Below are 24,912 nucleotides of genomic sequence, written 5' to 3' on the forward strand. Positions count from 1 at the left end.
CTCGAAGCTGGCCTTGGAGGATTTTATGAGGGATCGTAATTTTTTGCTTGTACTGATCAGAGATGCCTTCCCTATTAGGGATTTTGCTCTATCATGTAGTAGCTTCCTCCTTCTGTTGTACAGTTTATTTATGGCAGGGGTCCACCAGACTGGACGCCTGCCTTTGGATGATTGGGTCTTGGTTTTGTTTGGGATAGCATGATCCATGCATTCCTGGAGATGTCCGTAGAATGCATTTATGTAGGATTCTGCAGTTTGGGCTGTAGTTTCCACTGGCCCTGGGGCCTTGAAGGACACCACTTCAGTTTTGAGAAGTGAGAAGTTCGCTTTTGAGAAGTTTTTCACTGTGGTTTTCTGGGCTGGGGGTGGGGTCAGGATGTGGACATCCAGTGAAATTAATTTATGGTCTGATCTTACCAATGAGGGATATACTTCTGGTGTGGAGCATAGAGTCCCCATGTTGGTAATGATCAGGTCTAGTATGTTGCCCCCTCTTGTGGGAGTGGTGACTAGTTGTTCCATAGCATTTGAGTTTATAATTTCCAGGAATCTTTGAGCTAAGCTGCTGGGGCTTGAGTAGTGCTTCCAGTCAATGTTTGGGTAGTTGAAGTCGCCCAATATAATGGTGTTCGGAGAGATCTTCATGTTCTCCAATGTTTTCAGGAAAGCCGAATGGGATTCCTGACTTTGAGAGGGTGGTCTGTAGGATGCTATAAACTGAAAAGCAGTCTTGCCCACTGTTAGTTGCACATGGATGGTCTCCGATACTTCATGCAATGCCACTAACCTGGAGGTGTGGATATCCTTGATAAATATGGAAACTCCCCCTCCTTTTGTGGTTCGGTCCGGGTTTTGGGGCCGAAAAGCATGATATGAGGTATTGCCTGGTAGTGCTGGGGTGCTCTCTGGAGCCTTGAACCAGGTTTCTGTCACTGCACAGATATCGATGTTCTCCATACTGAGGAGAGCTTGGTGCGTGCATCTTGAGGTTAAGACTTCTGGTGTTTAGCAGCATTACCCTTAGTTTCTTGTTCCTTGTGCTGTCTATGGGGATGGGTTTGACTTTTGAGCCTTGCCTAAAAAAGGCACTATGGGGTGGCAAGAGCCTTTTCCAATATCCGAAAGCCCAGTGGTGACAGGTGCAAGCCGTCCCTAAGCGAAACACGTGGCTTGTCGAGCATGTCATCCCAGGCTGACAGACACTGGATCCCCTTTGAATGACACCAAAATTTTAGCCAATTGTTAAAATCGATCATTTTGTCTTTGTACTGTGGCATCATTCTAGGTGAGGGTACGATGCTGCTCAAGGTCAGGGTCATACCAGCCTGGGATACATGATCAGAGAGCTCCTCTATGTCTCTTTTCATGTAGTCCAGGGAGGTACATCTCAGGTCATTCACACCAGCATGTACAATGACCGAGTCATATTTGTATTTGCTTTGGAGTGACCTGAGTGCTTGCGTTATGTGTCGGATCCTAGCACCCGACAGGCAGCTCACTGTGACCTTCTCTTATTCAGCCTGGTGAGCGGGACGTCAGTGTGTCTGACAATAGAGTCACCTATAACAAGAGTATCAGGTGTGTTATTCAGCCTTAAGGGATGTGGCTGCTTGGCACACTGACTTTGTGGGTTATGTGTTGTGTGTGTTTTGTTTTGAGGTAGCGTTTGCTTGGATGTCTGCTTTGGAGGTCTCTGTTGCTTAGGTAGATTTTTATTTAGAGCCTCCGAGTATGTTTTTGTGTATTTATGTGTTTGGTTCGCTGATGTGGTGGGACTATGTGATACTGGAATTGTGTTGTGTGAGGTTACCCTCTCCTCTTGACTGGTTTCACCAGTTTTGAGATGAGAGAGCTCAGCCTCCAGTTTGGCTAAATAGTTGCATCTCTCACATATATTTGAACCTGTTTGGAGGAGGAGAGGGTTGTCCGTGTACATGAGACAGTTGTAACATTGCCTCAAAATTCCCAGATTCACCAGCTGGACTGGAGAGGAAACCACTGACTGACCTTTGGACATGCTAGAGTAATAGGGAAACTGAATTTAAGACGGACCAATAGAGGACAGGGTAATCGTAGAGAGTATAAGAGTAAGTAGTGCTTATGGTTTAATAGTGCTAACTTGTAGGATTACTTAATTGGACCAGTGAAGGGCCTTAGAATGAGAATATGGTGTTTAAATTGAGAGACAGAGCAGTTCTAAGGGAAAAAGTGAAGAGCAGACTTTGTGGAGCCAGGAATAGTTTAAACCCAATTAGACGGCGCTGCCCACTGTTGTGCTATGCTCAAAACCGCGCAAAAGAGGGTTTCAAGAGAGGAAGATGAAGGAGTTTTGGAATTGACCCAGAATGGCCAATAAAACTACAGTTTCAAGTCAGTAACCACTCCCACAGGGGCAGGCAGGCTGCTCAATGTTTTTCACTGCCACTGATCAACAGAGACACTTTCCTTTAGCCCAAGCAAAAAATAGCCTCACAGAAACTTACAAACAGTTCAAGAACAGCAAGCCTGTAACTGAACTTTTTTAAATCTCAGAAAAGTGGGAAAAAAGCAAGATTTTTTTTTTGTTTTTTTTTTCAGAGACAGCAGAGGTTAAGTATCAACAAGTCCAGAAATGATGTGTGTTCTATAATGGCATTTATAATGGCATTGTTAAAACTTAAAAGCCTTAGTAGACAGGAACTTCATTGAATTATTATATGTATTTGTTTATATATATATATATATATATATATATATATATATATATATATTTTTTTTTTTCCCCGTAAAGGACACACATTTAGATTTTTTGAACATGTTTCCCTTTTACAAAAAATCTAACATTTTTAATGTTTATTTGCTGCTGTTTAGTTGTTCACTATATGGATTGACTTTTTATATAGATTTACTAATATATTTCCTTAAAAGCTTGATAGTTCAATGTGTTATAATTGTTTAGTTAGATAAATATGTTGCTGCATATATTATTTACAATAATATCCTACACAGTAAGTTTTATCACTAAATAGACTTGGTTATGTTCTAGTAATATGCCTTTAACGTATTGCTACAATTTAACTGATGTATCAGCTGACCATTAGCTTTGGTATTTAAATGGCACTTTTACTTTTGTTCCCCTTCTGAAGAAGTTCGTATACATTACGTACGAAAAGCGCTTAAAGTTTTACACTAAACGGATTATTTCTTGGTTTGCCTGCCTATTTGTAGATTTTTGAAGATATACCACATTGTAGGTATTACAAGTGACAGATGCTTTAAAATAGTATTAGAACTTAGAACTGTATTACTGGATGGATAGGGGGATTATATGTACTAGATAACTATAAAGTATTCAAAGCACCATCTATTTTGAAATAAAACATTAAAATTTAATTTTCTTACATACTGTTTGAGGTCCATGAGTAGATACGCTATATCTGCATGTTTTTTTCGGGACAAACAGACCTTTTCAGAACAAATCCTCACAATTCACATCAATGCTGCAGTTTGAATAGTTGTAGATATTGAAGTCCCCATTACTGTTTGTAATACTGTACAAGAATGTCTATTCATTGCAATTGTCAGTTAACGAGTGCAACGTCAATTGGAGTTCATTTTTGTTTGAATCCAGCCTTTTGATGCTCTAGAACAGCCCCCTCCGTGGGGGTCTTGGTGTAATTTTGGCCTCCTCATTGGTTGGTCTGGTGCATCTGTTGCTCTTTTATCCTTTCGGATCTCCTTAATGCAGGAACTCGTGTGGATCTAAAAAAATTGGTCTCACTGTTCTGTTTTTGATCTTTGTTGTCTATACCACTATTTTCACCCGAATCATGCAAAGAATAATTATTAAATCTAGTCTCCTAAGCTTGTGAAATAGGTGAAGAGAGGTAAGCTTTGTTATTTAAATAGTACATTTGGTCTCGTTCTACCTTTCTGATTTTTCTGGCTCTGAATTATGTGCAATTGTTTATCTATACTCCAAAAAATGTGTTCAAGTTCGACAATGTGCACTACATATTGAAGATCATGAGTAATGAGGCTGTCAAGGCTACAAATATCATTAAGTCATCAGTCATTCTAGTATTATATTTAATTAATAAATCCATGTATTCACAGCCATGTCTGTTGAACATTGCTAGTAATTCCTTATGCAGTGTAGAATCAGGAATTAAAGCAGTGGGATAATGCCGCATCCTCAGGCCTTTAAATACCATCTTGGCCCTAACGGATTCTGAAAAACAGGTGTTTTCTAATTGAAGCTTTTTGACTTTTAATGATTTACAGTCAGTCACTAAAGTGATCTACTAAGGCATTTGTATCTGTATGCTGAACTCAGTTAAATTAGCATCAGACTGTAACCAGTCATTCAGCATTCCAGGAAATATTACTTGCTGAGTGTAGATCATTACCATTGCTGATAGAATTATTGGTAATGAAAGATATTGGATGATCCCTCACAGGTAGCTGGTCAGGTGGGTGTTCAGGTGTAACTCTTATCGGCTCCCTTGTCTCTCTCAGCAGCGGTTCATTAGACATGGTGATATCATCTATCCGCTGGGTTAACTGTTGAATGAGGAGTGTCAAATTGCCAGTGGAGTGTTGTAAATCCTACATACTGGCTTCCTCAAATAAACTTTGTGACTGTAATACAGGTGAAGTTCCTGAAGCCATGATGTGGAAAAAAAACACAACCAAACTGTACTAAAACGCATGACAAACTAGTAATCCAAAACCAACGTCAAAGCAGGCAAGAAAATACACCACAATAAAGCACTTTCATTACTTGAAAAACTTCAGATAAATTCACATCCAAAACCACATCAATTTATTTAATACTCATTTTTCTAAAAATCAGATTTAAAACCCATCATGTGGTTGCCAAACCCCCACCAATATGCTTTAACGTGACAATGTGCTTTAAGAGCTTCAAATAACCATTAAAAAGGTAAACTTAAAACATATCAAAAGTACAATGAAATACGAAATACAAACAAGTTTAAATCAAATTAAAATGTTAGTTCATTTTGAATCTGCCTTTTATTTTAATAGGCAATTTACTGACACTTGCTCATTCAACCCTGGCCAGCAGTTCATGTTTAACTTCAGTTGCAAGTAGAGCTCACGTTCTTCTAACTATACATGGACCCCCCACCACCACCACTTGGTAAAATGTGCTCCCCAACTATAACTTTAAATTCATGCCCTGGGTTCCCCTCTACATGGTTATACAACCATTAGGATCTCTTTTTCTCATATAAACATATTTGTATATTCTTTTAGCCTGCGCTCTGTATTACCAACATAGAACCGGGGTATGATGTACATAATGCAAAATACACTACTTGTGATGTATCACAATTAAATAGACCATCTATTTTCATTATAAAGTTGTTGACTGCTACTTGATCACTTATCAGAATGTATCGATAATATGTATAATGTACACACCTTTTCATCCCCAAGTGTTCTCTCTTTTTTGGTACCACTTCCCTTTCTAACATAGCTTTTAAATTCATGCTTTTCCTGGAGTCTATTAGAGGTTTTTTACCCATGTCTTCTCTCGCCTGTAAGTCATCCCTTAGAACAGTCCAGTTCTTTTCTAAACTGTCTCTGATTGTGCAGCTATCAATACTAAAAGTGGTGATAAATGCGCTTTTATAACTACTGCACTTTTGTTTCAGTGCATATACAGTATATTCATGTTTATTATCATTTTCATTACTGCATACATTATCACAAGTGTCCAAATCTATATTTGAATAGTACCTGTTGTTGAGGAAATGCATCAGTTAGGAGGAGACAAATGGATATCTTTATGACAGGGTTACATTTTGCAAAGTAGGGGGGAAATGAAGCTAAGCAGTTAGACAGAAAGGGATGGAAGAACATGGTCATTAACTCTACAATCAATGGGCAACTCTCCAGGAACAGGTAGTATCCTGATAATGGTTTTGAAATTTGGATGTAGAAAGCTGTTTTTTTTTTTTGGGGGAGGGGGGGTCAATTACAAGTGCAGGCAGGTCCTAATCTCATGAAAGAAGGCAGCAGTGGTTGTTCTCTCTAAAGACAGGAAGGATCCAACTAACCCAGTGGTGTATAGACCTATCTCCAGTTTCAGCCACGATTACAAGATGTTCAGGACTCTTATCACAGACAGTAGCAACAATATTACCGAATTAAATGAGAAAAAAACAACGTGGGTTTGTAGAAGGCAGGCAAACATCTAACAACATTAATCAGACACTACCGATTCAGAAGCACGTGGAGCAAAACAAACAAACCCTAACGTTAATTACCCCAGATGCTGAAAAAGTATTCAGTAGTTTTAAAGTTCATAAACATTCATATGCAATGGAAAAACAACAAGGAAAAAATAGAGCATGTACCTGCTTCTCCAGGAACAGAGGGAGACAGCCCTACCAAACCACAAATGCTATTATGAAGCTAGGCAATTGACGCTAATGTGCTTATACAAATGAGAGCATATACTCCCAAATGGAAGGTGGTAAAATCTGAAAAGGGGAGGAAGCCACAGAAAGAGAAGATAGCTTTTAGGGCTCCATTAAGTAGAACTATGAATTCCCTAATAAGATTACTGGGTCAACAGAAAACAGGATTCACAAGGTCACTGGCCTAAATAAAGGGGGAAGCTTAGTATCAGACACCAAGTTATTCAGAGGAAAAAGCAGGGATTTCCATTCTCCCTCTTATGATCTTGCCTTGCACGTAGAACCTCTAGAGTTGAAAATAAGGAATTTCCCTGATAAAAGTAGACAACAAAAACAAAACAAAAGCTGGCCTTATTTGCAGATGATATAAAAATGTACTTAAACAGTATCAAAAAAGAAGTTATGCACCTACCATAACATTCCATGTGAGTTGTCCATCTCGCCTTCATTCTGTACTGATGGGTTCAGAACCGATCCTCAGTTCTGACTCGGCCATTTACTAAAGCACGAGGTCTTCAAATAGCTTTGGCTCACTCCCTATCCCGTGATGCTGTAGGGTATTCCCCATATCTTGTTTGCTGATATAGAAGTATTAGTATGTAATAAAATAGACACGTAGAAAGACAATACATACATATATATATATATATATATATATATATATATATATATATATATATGGTTCCCCTTTATAATCACAAAATACTGAAATCTCGAATTTTCCCAAAAGGGGTTCCCGGAAAGTGTAATGAAATATCTAAATTAGGTTATATTTTTTTTCAGGGGGTTTGGCGGGATTTTTGTTGTTAATGGTTGTCTTTGGTGGTGTTGGGGGTGTGTTTGTGTTGTTGTGGGTTGGGTGGGGTGGTGGGTGTTAATTGTGGAGTGGGTTCTTTTTTTTGGGTTGTTTTGTTGTTGGTTGTGTGTTTTTTGTGTTGTTGTTTGGGGGGGGATTGTGTTGGGTGATTTTGTTTTTTGATTGATATTTTGGGGTTTATTAGGGGGTTTATTTTATATTGGGGGAAAATTTATTTGTTGGGTGATGTATTGTGTTATGTTTTTTTAGTTTTGGAATTCATTTTATGGGTTAATAATAAATTTGGAAATTTTTATTTAAGTTATAAAAAATTTAATATATTTTATAAAAAAAAAAAAAAAAAAAATATATATATATAAAAATATTATAAAAATATATACATTTTTAAAAAAATTTTGGGTTTTTTTTTTTTATATTATATTATTTTTTTAAAAAAAAAATAATTTTTAATATTATATAATTTTTAAATAAAAATAATAAAAAATTTTTTTTTTAAAATATTTTTAAAAAATTTTTAAAAAAAAAAATAATTTTAAATTATTTTTTTAAATAATATTATTTATTTAATAAATTAAATTTTATAAATATAAAAAATTTTTTTTATATTATATATATATATATATAAATTTTTAATATAATTAAATTTTATTATTTATAATATAAATAATTATATATATATATAATATATATTAATATTAATATATAATTATATATATTTTTTTTTTTATATATATATATAATTATATAATATATTATTATATTATAAATTTTATTTTTTTTAAATAATTATATATATATAAAATTAATTTTACATTTATTTATTTAATTTTTTTTATTATATATAATATTATAAAATTTTTATTTTGTTTTTTTTTTTTTTTTTTTTATAAATATTTTTATTTTAAATTTTTATTTTATATTTTTAAAAAAATATATTATTAATAAAAATTTAAAATTTTATATTAATATTATATTATAATATAATAAAATATATAAATAATATTATATAATTTTATATATTATAATAATATATTATATTAAAAAATTTTATTATATATTATTAAATTTTTAAAATTATATAATTTTAAAATATATATATATTATTAAAAAATAATTTTTAAAAAAAATAAAAAATAAAATTTTATAAAAATATATAATATTATATAACAATTTTAATTTTTTAAAAATATTTAAAAAATATATTAAAATTTTAATTATAAAAATTATTATAAAATAAAAATTTTATATTTATTTTTATGTGTTTTATAAAATTTTTTTTTTTTTTTTTAATATTTATTAATTTTTATTATATAAAATAAAATTTTTTTATTATTTTTTTTTTTAAAATTTTTTATTTATATATAAAATTTTTTTTTTTTTTTATATTATATATTTATATATATTTATATTATATTATATATTTTTTTTATATTTAAAATTATTATTTTTTTTATATTATATAATTTATAATTTTTTAAAATAAATTATTATTTAAAAATTTTTAAAATTTATATTTTTAAAAATATATTAAAAAAATTATATAATATATAATTTTTATATATAATATATTATATATATATTTATTTTAAAAACATTTTATATTTTATTATTATAATAATTATTAACACAATATTATTTAAAAATTTTAATATATATTATAATATATATATATTTATATATATATATATATTATAAATAAAAAATATATAAATATATATATATATATACATATATATATATATATATAAAATATATAAAACATATATAATAATATATATATAAAAAAATATATATATATATATATATATATACATTTATTATAAAATAAAAAATTTGGGATATTATATATAATTATATTTTTATATAAAATTATATTATAACTTATATAATTATAAAAAAAAAATATATATATAATATATATATTTAAAATAAATATAAAATAATATTTTTATATTATTATTAAAAAGTATTTTTTTAATAAATTTTTAAAAAAATTTTTATATAATAATTTTAATTTTTTTTATTAAATATATAAAAATTTTTTTAAATATATATTTATAATTTTAATTATTTTAAATATTATTTTTTATATAAAATATATTATATATAAAATATATTATAATATTATAAAATTTTTTATTATTAAAATGTATAATATATAAATTTTAAAAAATTTATTATTAATAAAAAAAAGTAAAAAATATTAATATATTAAAAAATTTAAATATTATTTTTATATATATATAAAATTTTATTATATATATATAATAAAAATATAAAATTTTATTTTTAAAAAATAATATAAAAATATAATAAAATTATAAATAATATATTAATATATAATAAATATTAATGAATATTAATATTTTTATTTAAAAAATTTTTTAAATTGTTTTAATAATTTTTTATATTGGTTTTTTTTATTTTTTTAAATTTTATTTTTTATATTTTATTATAAATTTTATTAAAAAAAAATATTTTTTTTATTTTGTTTTTATTAAAATATTATATATTAAAATTTATATATTTTTTATATATATATAAATTTTTTTTTTTTATTTTTATGGTTTTTTATAAAATATATTATTTTAAATTAATAAATATTATTATTTAATATTTTTTTATTTTCAAAATTTTTTAAAATAATTTTAAATTTTATTTTATATTATTTTTTATTTATTTTAAAAAAAATATAAATTTTAATATTAATATTATTATATTATTATTTTAAAAAAATATTGAATAAATTTTTTTTTTGTAATATTTTTTAAATATATATATATATATATATTAAAATTTTTTTTATAAATAAAATATATTATTATAAATTTTTTTATAAAAAAATAATTTATATATAAAAATATATTTTTTTAAATTTTATTTTTATTATAATATTTTTTATATATAATTTTTTTACAAAAATAATATTTTTATATTATATAAAATTATAAATTTATAAATTATTATATAATTATATAATTTTAAAAAATTAAAATTTTTTTTTTATTAAATTTAATATATATATAAAAAAAATTTAAATTTATTTTTAAAAAATTTTTTAAAAATATATTATATTATTTAATATTTTTTATATTTTAAAATTTTAAATAAAATTTTTTTTTTTAAAAATTTTTTATAATTTTTTTTTTATTTTTTTAAAAAAATGGTTTCTTTTTTTAAAAAAAATTATTTATTCTTTTTTTTTTTTTTTATTTTATAATATTTTTTTTATATTTTAAAAATTTTTTTTTATTAAATTTTATTTTATATATTATATATAATTTTTAATTAAAATTTTTATTATAATTTATTATAATAAAATTTTAAAAATTTTTCTAATTTATATAAATTTAAACTTTATAAAAAATTTATTAAAACAAAAAAAATTTTTTTTAATTTACAAAAAAATCATTTAAAAAATTTTTTAAAATTTAAAAATATATCTAATAACAATATATTTATAAAATATAATTTATTTAAAAATAATATTTTAAATATTTATTAAAAAAATAAAAAATTAATTTAATTTTAAAATTTAAAAAATAATATAAATAATTCTTATTTAAAAATTTTAATAAAAAAAATTAAAATAAAATTTTTAAAATTTTAAACATTTTTTATTTTATAATAAAAACAAAAAAAATTTTAATTAACAAATTAAATATTTTTTTTTAAAATAAAAAAATAAACAAATTTTTTAAAATATTTATTTTTTAAAATATTAAAATTAAAAATTTTAAAATTTTTTAATTTATTTAAAAAATCTTATAAAACATTAAATTTTAAAAATAATTAATTTTTAAATATTTTTTTTTTGAGTAAAATAAAATTTTAAAAATTTTTTAATTAAATTTTTAAAAAAAAAAATTTAAAAATTTTTTTTAAAATTTTTTTATTTAAATATATTAAATTTAAAAAAAATTTTTTTTTTTTTTTTTTTTTAAAAAAAAAAATTTTTTAAAAATTTTTTTAAATAATGAGCTTTTATCTTGTCTGGTAGCTGTTTATTTACGACTTGTAAGTGAACAAAATGCAGTCTGACAGCCACCTTGACAGAGTAGTTTTTGCTACATGTAGACCTCTTTTGTACTCTGAAAAGGATACAAACAGTTGATCCATTTTCCTGAATTCTTTTATTCTGTGTAGATACAAATACAACTATCCATGAACATCAAGTTGGTGAAGCATATATTCAGCCTTACTGCCATACCTGGGGGAAAAAAATGGTAAGTCTATGGACTGGTTTAAGTTGGAATCTGAACATACTTTTGGTAGAAAGACTGGATTTGTTTGGAGTGACATCCTGTCATTGTGGAACAACATATATGGGGGGTTTACAGATAATGCTTATAACTCCGAAACCCTACTAGCCAAGGTAATGGCCACTAGAAAAATGGTCTATTACGTTAAGAACTTTAAGTCACATGATGATGAAGGTTCAAAGGGGGGGGGATTATTCTGGATAATACAAAATTCAGGTTCCATGGTGGTAGTGGGGGCTTAATGGGTGGTCTCAAAAGATTAGTGCCCCTCAGAAAAGCCTTTGATAATCTGTGGGACATGTTTGGCCCTTCATTCCCAAAATGAAAATTTAAGATTGCTGCTAATTGTACTCGAATAGTAGCTGCAGTCATTACAAAGCTTTGTCAAGAACTCTAGGACGGAAGATATAGGTGCTGAATAAGGATCAATATGATCCTCTAGTGCCCAGACTGAAGATCTCTTCCATTTGCTAAGATATAATCTTCCGGGAGATGTCTTGTGAGAAGAAATCAGGATATGTTGTGCTGCAGATGAAAGGTTTTGTAGCCTGGCTATATTTGGAATTGGAGCAGCCAAGCTGTCAACTTGAATGCCTGAAGGGATGGTTGAAGAGCCCTCGATGAATGGATCAGGAGATCTGGTACTGCGTCCAGTATCCAAGGCTCTTCCTGAAGATAAGGCCGTAGGAAGGGGACTCAAATCTGGCGAGACCAGTAAGGGGCTATCAGAATAAAAGTCCTTCCCAAAGCACTGGCTTTCTGAAGTACTTTGGGTATCAATGGAAAAGGGGGAAAACCGTAGAGGAGACCCAGGGGCCCATCGTGTACAAGTGTATCCCTTTGGGGATTCCCCTAGAGGGGGGAGATTAGGGCAAAGTAGCTGCTGCATTTTGTGTTCACTGACGTAGCAAAAAGATCCAGCAAGGCTGGCCCCTTTTTCAGAAAATCATCCCTGCTTCTTCTTGTTTCAGGGACCACTCATGAGGCATTAGAACTGTTCTGCTGAGTTTGTCTGCTATCATGTTGGATTTGCCCGGGATGTGCGTTGCTATCAAAAAGCATTGGGAGGAAGTCACCCACTGCCATACTCTCAGAGCCTCTCGACAAAGGGGGTAAGATCTGGTTCATCCTTGTTTGTTTATATACCAAACAACTGACATGCTGTCTGTCTGAACTGCAAGTGTTCCCAGTGGAAGAGAATGTTGAAATGCCTGCAACGCTAGAAGCATCGCTCTTATCTCTAGGACACTGATATCCAAATGGGCCTCGTAATCCTACCACGTGCCTTGGGCTGTCCTTCCCTGACAATGCTCCCCTACCCTATCTGGGAGGCATCCATGGTCACTGTGTCTAGAGGGGGATGGGAGAATAAAAGGAAGACTTAAGGTCAACTGATCTGAATGTAGCCACCAACGTAGGTCTCTTCTGCAAGATTCTGTTAGCATTATCTGGTGCGACATCAGAAGTTCCTGCATAGACCATTGGGTGAATAGGAGCCACTGTAAGATTCTCATGTGCATCTGAGCTAGGGGGAGTATAGTGCTGCCATCCTACCTAATACTTTGAGAATTGTCCTTGCTTGAATCTTTGTTTTTGAGAGGAGATCTCAAACCTGTGCTTGTAGGGTTTGTATCCTGTCTGGTGGAAGTTTTACCATCTAATAGTGTCTAACTCTGTGCCTATAAAGGCATAGTGAAGAACTTCTCTAAAGCAAACTTCACACTACTCAAGACTGGTGTGGTATCCTTCAAGGCCCCTGAGCCAGAAGAAACCACAACCCAAGCTGCGGAAGCCCTTACAAATGCCTTCTATGAACACCTCCAGGACTGCATGGATCAGGCAATCCCAAATAAAACCAAGACTCTTTCCACAAAGGGCAAATGTCCAGTCTGGTAGACCCCAGCCATTAACAAACTTTACAATAAGAGGAGAAAGCTATTACATGATAGAACAAAATCCATAAAAGGGAAGTCACCCCTGATCATTATTAGTAAAAAAATACGAGCACTCATAAAATCAACTAAGGCCAATTTTGAGAGAAAAATTGCCATGGATTCAAAGGACAATCATAAGGCCTTTTTCAGCTATGTTAGGAACCTGGGTGGAAACTCCCAGATATGCTCAGAATTAGTCCAAAATGATACAAAAATCACTGAACCCACAGACATTGCCAACATACTGGCAGACAGGTTCAGTGCAAACTTTACCCCTCTCCCCTAAAGGAGAGATAACTATCCCAGCCGAGTGTAGCCTCCCAGACATCTCAAATGCGCAGGTGAAAGCTGCTCTCTAAAGCTAAAACACAGCATCAATGGGACCGGATGGTGTCCCCGGCTGTGTGCTACACAAGCTAAATGAGGAATTAAACCCGCACATAAGGCAGCTGTTTAATCTCAGCCTTACCACAGGATACGTGCCCAAACAGTGGCGTACGGCAACTGTGGTCCCACTCCACAAAGGCGGCGCCTCACGGACCCTGGTAATTACTACATAAGCTTAACAAGTCTAGTCTGCAAAGCTATGGAGAGGATCATAATGGAGCTCATAAACAAAGATATAGGGGACTTGCAGACATTGGACCCGACCCAGTTTGGCTTTGTCAAGGGAAGATCATGCCTTTTGAACTTGGTCGACTTCTTCGAAACAGTCACCAAGGCCATTGATGAGGGAAAGGCAGTCCATACAGCCTACCTTGACCTTGCAAAGGCTTTCACACAATACCCCACTCGGTATTGTAGAAAACTTACCAGCTTAAATGTAAACCCATATGTCACAAGATGGGTTGCAAACTGGCTTAAGGACAGAACCCACAGGGTTAGAGTTGCTGGCGCTGTGTCAGACTCCAAGCCGGTCACAAGTGGTGTCCCACAGGACTCGGTCATTGGCCCCCTATTGTTTGGCATCTACTTCTCAGAAGTACAGGCCAACATGGGAGGACTTTAACTGACAAAGTTTGCAGACGACTGCAAACTGGGCGCCATAGTGGAAAGTGCATCGGACACGGATATCCTTCAGAAGGGACTCACGGAAACAGATAGCTGGTGCCAGAGCCATGGCCTGAAGTTAAACGCCAAAAAATGTATAGTCATACCCTTCGGGAAAAACAAGGTAACCCCAAGCTACCATATAGGTGGCAATCCACTAAGCACAGAAGAGGTTATCAGGGACCTGGGGACCCAGGTTGACAGTGGCCTTTCTTTTGACACTCACATTGCTAAAGTGGTTAGAAAGACCTTCTACATTGCCCACCTGATCATGAAGGGATTCACATCCAGATCTAGTGAGGTCATTGTTCCCTGTACTCTTCACTTATCAGACCAATGATCGAGTACAATGCCCCATTCGGGATGTATCTCACCCGACATCTGCAGCAATTGGAGAGACCCCAAAAGTTCCTCACCAAAAGGATAAAGGGACTCCAAAATCTGTCATATGCTGCCAGATTGAAGAAACTCCAGCTCTATTCAGTCGCATACCGTCTGCTCAGAGGTGACATGTGCCTGACATACAAGGCCATGTCCAACCCGAATTAATGGACATGCTCCACCTCAAAAATCCAAATCCACCAAAACCACTAGAGCAAGCGACTTAAACCTTAGCACGGATATAAATAGGACGTGCTGGAGGGATAGATTTATCACTCAGAGACTCCCTATGCTGTGGAATAAAATCCCGGTCCATGTGAGGCAGAGCACCTCGCTGACTCTGTTCAAGAGAAATCTAGACCTGTGGATGGGAGATCGTAGGTTTACCCCGGGAATCATATCTGTGTCACTGCTGGACAGAGGCACAACAAACTAATGGGCACAGTATTTTTTCATATAAGGGGTGGCGTAAGCCACAAAAATTTGGGCTAGGCTTATAAATGCCTTAGGGCAGATAGCCTAGTATAAACCTATGAACCTATGAACCTATAAAAACGATATGTTGAGATGGCAATAAGGCAGATTTTTCATAGTTTATTGTAATTCCTAATTGACCAGAGGCATTCAAAGTGGTCTCTCTTGCTTGTGAAAGTAGATGCTTGGTGGTGGCAGTTAGGAGCCAGTCTAAATATGGAAACACTTGGAATCCTGAACACCTAAGGTGAGCTGTAACCACTGCCATACATTTGGTGAACACTCTGGGAACTGTAGTAAGACCAAAGGGCAGAGCTCAGAATTTGTAATGACTGGCTCCCAGCCAAAAGTGAAGGTGACTCCTGGATGGCCTGTCCATTTTTATGTGGTAGTACACATCCTGGAGGTCTATAGAACACAAAAGATTGTCTTTTCCAAGAAAAGGGAGTATCAACTGCAGTGTAACCATCCTGAACTTTGTCTTTTCTACAGATTTGTTTAGTCTGTTGAGATCCAGTATGGGTCTCCAGTCCCGTTTTCTTTGGAACTAAAAAGAACCTTGGGTATGTCCCAGATCCTATCTAGTCTGTGGAGACCAGCTGGATGACTTTTCTAGCAACTACTGTGGTTGCTTGTTTCCTGTGACCGAGTGGAACCCCCAGAATCCTTTACATTAGTGGGGGTGGCATGGAAAAGGGTATAGAGTAACCTCTGGATATGATCCTTTGTAACCCACTTGTCTTTTGTTATTTTTAGCCAGGCATCTGGGTTCAAGGATAAGTGACCCCTGACTGCCTCCAGAAGGGTACAGATGGGCCTCCTTTCAGGAGGGCTGAAAAGGCTTACTGAAAAATGATTCTCAGTCACCCTGGTTTTGCAGGCCCCCTATGCCATGTGGCCAACGTCTTCCATTATTACCTCCTCCTCTGAGCCTGGAGGAAGGTTCACCGTGTGTGTCTTGAAAGGCTCTCTGGGATTTTCGAAACCACTTTTCCTCCCTTTTGACCCTTGGGATAGGGTCTAGAAGGTGTGGAAAAACGGACTCCGACAGCAGACAGTCTTTCCTTCCTGTTCACACCTGGTCAGTGTTTCTTTGACTTTAGGCCTGAACAGTGATGAGCCATCAAAGGGGGTATTAATGGAGGATGACGTGAAGGGTTCTGCAAAGGTACACAAGAGCATCCAGGAATAACTCCTAAGGGCAATTCCTGAACCCGCCGACCTACTCACTCAATCAGCTGCGTAAGAGATGAGCCTCAAGGATGAGTTAACGACTGAATTGAGGGTGGAGAGCTGGGAGGATACTTTATCTGCCACTCCCGTAGCTACAAAACCCTGGAGAGCATCTCCAAGCTCCTTTAGGAGATCTCTCTGTAACCTGGTGAAGTGAATGAGGTAATTCAGGGACCATAGTGTAAAGGTTGCTGAAGAGAACATGCACTTACCGTATCTGTCAATCTTATGCGACTCTGTTTGGAGGATGGACAAACATAGATGTTTCTGATAACTCCTTTTTGGTGGCTGCTGCCACCACCATAGCATCTACGGGAACAACTTTAGTGAGAAAAGTCTCGTCTTCCAGGGATGATATGAATTTATATGGCCTCCTAGGGACAGGTTCCATGGTGTCAGGAGACTCTCACCTTTTGACAAACTAATTCCATGAGCTCATTGAAAGGCGGAGACACCCAAGTGGTGTAAGGTCGAGACCCAAAAGCCATCACATAAATGGACTCCTCGTCAGGAGGGGTGGTGGACTTCCAGCCGCCTCTTTAAGGACCTCTAAGATGTCTGCAAAACAGATATCTTCAGAGGGCGACCATGAGGACCCTTATGATTCATTGAGGTCCATGTCTGATGTGAGCGACTCCTCCAGGGAGTCCAAATGTTCCTCTTACATAGTCTCTTTCAGGGCACCTCTTCAGTTGGGCATTTCGGACAGGTTCTGGAAGAGAGAGGTTTGCTCTCTGGGGCTTCCTGAAGCTTCAGGTCTCTACGCTGTTGTGGGATCGGCTGTGCAGAAACAGATACCGGTGCCTTAGAGAGAGAAATAGGAGGATCTGACAGAGAGGATGCCTGTGGGGACAAAGCTCTCCTCATAGCCGCTAAAGCCCCCCTGCCGTAATCCGAGGAACCCCCCAGCTCCAAGGAACCTGAAGATCCTCCCGGCACCACAGGAGGAGGCTCAAAGACCAAGGTAGGAGCTGAGGCCCAGAGCGGCAAGTTCAGAACCAATAAAAACTCGGTCAGACTATCCTCTCCAGATCCAACCTGGTGAGTGTCGGCGCCTAGACACCTCAGATGGCACTGAGGTAGTCAGAGCTGAAGTAGGTCTCGGCCCCGACGGCACCATCTTTATCATTTCCACACATTCTGACTCTAAGACCACAGTCTGGGTCTGAGGAGGAATCGATGTAGAAGGGATGAGTCCAGTCGGTTCAGACAAAATTTTGGCCAGCTCTGGCGTCCTCAATAGCTTCTGCACCAGACTATCCATATCATAGTCTGAAAGGCTCCTGGAAGAATGAGAGGATGGGGTTGGAGATGCCACAGACTGAAGTATTGGTGACCTTAGTATAAGGAGAAACCAGCTCCAATGCAGGTGAGTGGCTCCTAACTTGCAACATCATCGGTTCCGAAAGACATGGAATCGAGGTGGAAGGTCGAACAAGTTCAACGGACTCTGACACTTTTGAAACTTTTTAGATGGTTCTGATCCATCAGAAGATGCAGAAGATGGTCTTTTAGAGCCTGTGTCTGATTTTTGAGAGAGGGATACTGACTTTTTTTGAGGGCTTTGACCCTGCTCTAAAGCTTCAGAAAAAATAGACTTAAGTAGGCCCTTAAAGATCAGCTTATTCCTTCTTTCATGAAGGACTCTTGAGCTGAAGGAGTGGAAAATTGAACAAGACTCCTGTAAATGCAGTGCCCCCAAATAATAAACAATCAGTGTGTGTCCATCCGTAATGGATATTTTTTGAGAACACTTGAGACACCTTATAAACCCTGAAAGTTTGGTCTCTTTAGGCTGCTTCAACATCTTTAACACAATACAGTACAACACACATCAAGAAAAAAGGGAAAAAACAGCCCTCTAATTAAAACAGGCTCAATATCTAAGTTAACACACACTAGCCTTAACTGCAAGCAGATGACAGACAGAAAATGTTAAGCAATTACCAAAAGGCTTCTAACTAGTCTAATAACAATTTCTACCTAAGAATATATATATAAAGCTCACTTTTTATTGTAAGTAGGGATAGGGTGAGGCTTAACACTTGGCCAAACAAGAACTAACTAACATCATATATTAAGAAAAAGCGCTATAAACAAGCGTAGAAAAAAGGAAATTATTAATCTAGTAAATGTATAAAGATTTTTTTTTGTGAAATATTAAAATTTTAAGTAGAAAAAAACAATTTCACTTAGCTAGAGCTAGATGAGACGCGGCAAACAAGATATGGGGAATGCCCTACAGCATCATGGCATAGGAGGGTGAGCCATGACCTAGTTGAAGACCTCGAGCTTTAGTAAATGGCTGAGTTGGAACAGGGGATCGGTTTTGAACACATCAGTACAGAATGAAGGCAAGACAGGACAACTTCACATCAAAGATTAACAAAGCTGTTTGAAATCTAAAAGCACTTTCACAAGTTCTCAGGATATAAAATAACTAAGGATAAGACTACAGCTTTCAATTAAGCTCTCACCCATAATTTGTATGGCCATTTCCATACCTGTGGGAATGTCAAAAATTAGATATTTGGGGTATGGACTATAGTGGACTTGATGTCGGTAGCAAAATAAATATTGGAGGAAACAAAAACAACAGATTATAAAGATAAAAGGAATTGCAAAATGTTCAATACGAGCAAGAGAGCAAATTGCAAGTAATCAAAATATCTATTGTCCCAACAGAGCTGTACACAAATCAAGCCTCTTTTTATTTCCTGGAAGACAGGATATGATCGTTAATTGATAAGGAGCTTAAAGAATTCATATGCTATCAACAAGGAACAAAGATAAAATGGAACATGTTCCTGTTGCTCCATGAACAAAGAAGGTATTATGAGGCTAGGCAGCTGAGGACAATGTGTTTATGCAAATTAGACTGTATACTTCCAAATGGAAGGTAGTCTTAAATTTGAAGGGGGAAAGGACATGACAGAAAGAGAAAGCATAGTTTTCTGGACTCCACTTAATAGTAATGATAGTAATAACCACACTAAACACAGTCTCTATAAGACAGCAGACAAATACATCAAGACCAGACACAAAAAAATACTGTAAAAGGAGATGATGCCTATATGAGTGTGTTTGAGTAGGGAACAAATGGGACCTGGAAGAGAAGCATGGTGTAATTAGAGTAAGTTAACAAAACAGATGAGTTGACCAGAGCAGCTGCAAAGGACAAGGAGAGCAGCAGAATGCAATGAGGTTAAACTCCAGTTTAACCTCCTGGAGAGAGAGCACCTCTCATACCTGAAATTGATAGTAGAATACAAATGGAGGGAAAGACAGATATTGGAATTGTCATAACAGACCCTACAACTCCATTAGCAAATATGAATGAAATTATAAGTAAGAGATAAACAGGACTATTGAAACCAGGCAGATGTGATGAGGAGAGAATGAGGAAAAAAAATAGGTGAAAATTTGTGAAATCTCTAAAATATGCCACTAAGTTAAGACATCTTAGAATCTTTGGGTGGAAGTCTCTCCACTGATATTTCTACACCTTGGCCAAGATGAACAGCGTGGTGCTAGGGTCACTAACACTTAAGTGGTATAAAGAGGAAGGGAATGGGATTTGTAACCATATACTTTGAGGGTATACAAGGCTGTTGGGTTTTAAAAATGCAGCACACAGCCTGGTCAATAGGATAATGGGAGCACAGATGCTTACCAAGGAGTTATTTTTTTGTTTTGTTTTTAACTGATTTGGAACATGTAGAAAACAACTAGAATATTTAACTTGTATTAGTGGCTAAAAACGTATCACTAGAAGGTAGAAGTTTAAGGGCATACCCAGGACCACCAAACCGATGGAGATAATACAAGGGAGAAAGCATTATGGATTGCAAACAGAAAAGATGACACAGGTAAAAAATATCATCAATAAATGTCAGTTATCAGAACAGTGTACACAACCTGAATAGTACATTCTTTTACAGGGCTACTGGAGTTGCTAAAAAAATAAATTATGAGCTATTCTACTTAACTTTTTTTTATCTACACCAACTGTGGTACAGTATAAAAACATTTGACATAGAGCTGTATCCTCTGGCAATGGAAAATCTATTAATGCGCACCATATGCAAGAGGATTGTGCTGTATGCCTTCAATTCAATGGCTCCTTTTTGAATTAAGTGTAGAATACATAACAAATTACTGCTTGTTGACAAACCAACAGAAATACAAACTCTAACCAACACTGAAAAACAATTTGCTTGATAAAAGACAACTTAAAAACATTTTTGTCTGAAAACTCTCTTTTGTATTACTTTCCAAGTTCTATAACATTACAGTTTCTAAATATTTTCACTTTTAGTAAGTTTCTTCTAAGATGCCTGTTCTTCTTTGCTTGTCCTGTGTAACGGAAGTTTACAGTTTCTGAACAATGAAAAAACTGAAGTAAACACACAGATATACTGTAGGTGGCTTGCCAATAATGCCAGATGTGGGAGATATCCCAGAAAAGAGCAACTGAAAAAATGTGATGGTAGAAATCAACACCAGCGCTGATGACAGCACTAATAGCAGAATCTGCAAGACCCACATCACAGAAAAATTTCTAGTTATAGCACCACTTCCCATTTGTGATTACTACGCTAATATAACAGCCATGCAACTTTTCTGAAATCTTAAGATATACACTCTACTATCAATTAGTCTAGATAAATATTACGGGAGTTAATTAGAAGATAAACTATGGTTAATTTCACAGGAAATGATGGATCAACAAAACATGTTATTAAAAAGCTGCATTGTTTCTAACAGAACACAGGAGAATGCATCGGGAGCATAACAAAAGAGGTGTTAACTAAAAAGTTAGTTCAATAAACAGAAGATCATGTCACTGATTATAACCGCTTATTACATGTGTGAAATATGGCTGTAAAAAAAATTCACCTCATGCACCAGTCTCCATCCTTGACATCTATGTCAAGCTCACATAAGTAACTATGACCAGAAAAAGACCTAATCTGCTCCAAGCACTTCCAGTTACAGGGAGGAAAATGTAGGACAGAGAAGTATTTTACAGCACTTAGTACAGCCCCATAGACAGTGGACAAATGTGAAGTGCCCATCTGAGGAATGAATGGCTTTAAATGCTCTCAGGCACTTCACTCGGCAATACTTTTTTTGTTAGTGACACCGCCATGTATAACAGTTTTAAAGCTGTGAAAATTATTTGTATGCTGTTCAGTGATGGATACTATTATGCTCTACAGCAAAACTGGATCTTAAAAGCACCGAAAGTTGCTTAAAGCTTTATTAAACACTTTTTTTTACATCAGAAACAAATTTAACAAAATTCTCTCTTCTCCTTAATTTAGAGAATAATGCTCCATGCTGTACTTACAGGCTGTTTACTTCTTGTGACTACCTGTTTTTTTTCCAGTCTCATTAGGAAACTGACCATCTTTCTTACCCACTGTGTGGTCTTACCTTGCTTTCAACTACAGAGAGAAGAATTTGCTCCATGATGTCTGCTGTTGATGGAACAGTGCTTTGAATATGTCCAATCACCACACCAATGGCAACGCGGGAAAGTTCATAACTAAGGTTTGTGTTGCGGCGGACTAGCTCTACCAGCTCAGCTCCTATTGTCTTTGGCACACAAGCAGAAAGTCTATTCAGTGATGATTTATCTGGTGAAGAAACTGACTTTTTTTCAACACCAAGACTATTACAGCTAAGGTTTTCAGTTTCCTTAGGTGGGGATGGTGCAATCCTTTTAGTTGAACCCAAATCTCTAGACGCGATAAGTGACTGAGAGTCTTGCATCACATGGCTAGTGGAGCCAGTGTCATTTGTGCGTGTTACCATACTGTGCAGACTTCTACTAGGGAGTGGAGGAGGTGTTTCAACAGAGCTAGAAGTTGCAGTTAGAGTAGATTCAGAGGCAGTAGATCCAGTGTACAGTGTATCCAAGGATGCATTACTTACTGAGGAAACTGACGTAGACCTGGAAGGTATTTCCATGGAGTCTAAATAAAATAAAATAAATGCAAAAATTCTTAGCAAAAGAAAACACAGATAAAAAAACAAGAGAGTTTAAACTTAGATGCAGTATTAACTTTAGCAGTAAATTTTTAATAACTAAAGAGATGCAAGAAATAATACTTTTGTTGGGAAACGGGATTTCATTTTGTTCCCACTGAAATACATATTTTATTTGGAGAAGACTTCCACTTCTATAACTTTTCTTTCTCAATCTCTCTATCAAGGTCATACAGTTCAAAAAGTTATACCTCAAAACCTTGTTACCGCTCATTCCCATCTCAGTTTCATGGTAAGATTAGATTTAAAATATGCCTATTAGCACATTCCTACTGGCAAGGAAGTCAGAATTTTTAAGATTCTTTCTATCTGTCTCACATTATCAGTTCTCTGTCTTACCCTTTGTAAACATCCTTGATGCGGTAGACAGCTCCAAAGTGGCTGGCTACAGAAACTGCTTACTGCAAACTTCACTGAATAGAAACCCTACCATATCTGAATGATTGTCTTATATCTGCAGACTCTGTTTTACAATTGTAAACTTCACAAGAAGTGTCAAGGAACTCCTGCTCAGTCTGGAGATTCAATTGAACTTTACAGAAATCTTCTCTCATCCCATCTTACAGAACAGTATTTTTCTGGGATGTCTTCTGGATACTTTCTTGGGCATGGCTTTTCTTCCACAGGACAAAGTTAAATTGTACAGAGACAACTTCCTGACATTTTCCAACTAGTACCCAACATCCATCAGAGAATCTGTTAAGATTCTGGGTTTCATGCTTCTATGACCATCATCATTCCCTCTCTGCCAGACTTCACAGGAGAAACATTCAATGGTATCTCAGTTCAAACTGGTCTCAGTATCAGCACCCTTTACCTCTTCAGACCCCAGTTACTATGGTAGGTAAACTAGTTGTCTCTAGATCTTGGTCTTTCCTCTTTCCTTCTGACTCCTTCTCAGTCTATCACCACACACTTTGCTTGTGGGGGCTGTATCCAAAGGGGTGAATTTACAGCTAAACAATTAAGGCTTATATACATACACAAGCATACATTTATTATTTAAAGTGGAAAAGGATGATGATCAAGCAGGACAGGGGAATTCAAGAAATAAGGGGAGAGTGGGATTTTTGGATGCAGATCCTTCAGGAGAACAGTAACAGCCACACAAAATGCTATATTCATACACTGTCAGAAAGTACTCTTAGAACTAAGCCAACATGATTCATAGGTTCATAGGTTAGTACTAAGCTAACTGCTCTTGTGAGACACTTTAAGCCTAGCCAATTATCCCTTGTGAGACTCAAACCCTGCACTCTGTGCTTGCAAGGCAAACACCTTAACCATTAGGCCAGCCTCTCAACCCTAAGATAATGAAAAAGGAGATTTTGCCAATAGGGATAACTACTGTTATAGGCACAGAAAATTGGCAAGTGGGGTCTGGAATTCATTGGGGAAAACTAGCATATAAACAAAGGTATTGGGAGAAAGTAACTAGATATGGAAAGGTAATATAATGGGATGAAGCAAAGAAGACATTTGGACCGCAGGGAAGAGACTACCTTACCTACCAGAGGTCAATATCAGAGTACAGGCAAAGAGAAATGGATAGGGGAATCCTAAGTGAAAGACTAGCTCTGGTACATTTTTAGTTGAATCTGGAGCACAAGCTGCTGTTAAAAAGGGGATAATTGGTAGACCATATACGATATTGCATGAAAATAACTAGAATAAATCAGAGAAGGTTAGAAAACAATGAGAAGAGAGACTGGGAAGGCAATTTATCAAGAAATAATGGGTAGAAATGTGCATGGGTCCCAAGTATGCAACTATATCCTCCAGAAGGTGTAGGATACTTACTTGAAAGTGTTGTCACAGGTATTTTTACACACCAAGCACATTTCAAAGAATTTTTCCTCAGGTAAATAGCAAGTGTTGGAGGTGTTACGGGGAAGAAAGACGTAAATGGGAACATACATATTTTGAGTAGAATGAGTCGACAGACTTAAAATACTCCTTACAGAGTACTATTTCAGAAATACTGGGTGAGCAAATGGATGTAACTAAGGAAATGATTCTTCTGAACTGGGACAGGATCTGAATTGCCGAGACAAAGTAAAGCTTTATTAAATTTAATTCTGGTGACTGACAAAAAAGCAATAACTAGAAAATGGAAATCAAAGTCCAAACCAGCTGCACTTGAAATGTTGAATATTGTAAAAATTAAAGGGACTAGAATTGTGATCTTTAGAAAAGGGAAGTAACAAACTATATAAAAATAAATGATAATTTTGAGAATACATGCAGAATAAACAATTTATGTAATAGTGGAATGGCAC

At 34.8% G+C, this 24,912-nt stretch overlaps 1 protein-coding gene across 1 annotated transcript in view; it reads right to left on the minus strand.

The window, feature by feature from the left end:
* NCKIPSD (NCK interacting protein with SH3 domain) overlaps positions 1-24,912 on the minus strand; it is a 1,945,114-nt gene that overhangs the window by 959,415 nt on the left and 960,787 nt on the right. The window contains exon 5 of the mRNA XM_044078525.1: positions 22,019-22,560. Within this exon, the coding sequence (XP_043934460.1) occupies positions 22,019-22,560 (542 nt within the window). The remainder of the gene's footprint in view (positions 1-22,018; positions 22,561-24,912) is intronic.

This window comes from Protopterus annectens, chromosome 7.part1 (assembly GCF_019279795.1).
Source record: "Protopterus annectens isolate FY-2018-M chromosome 7.part1, PAN1.0, whole genome shotgun sequence".
Taxonomy (NCBI): Eukaryota; Metazoa; Chordata; order Ceratodontiformes; family Protopteridae; genus Protopterus; species Protopterus annectens.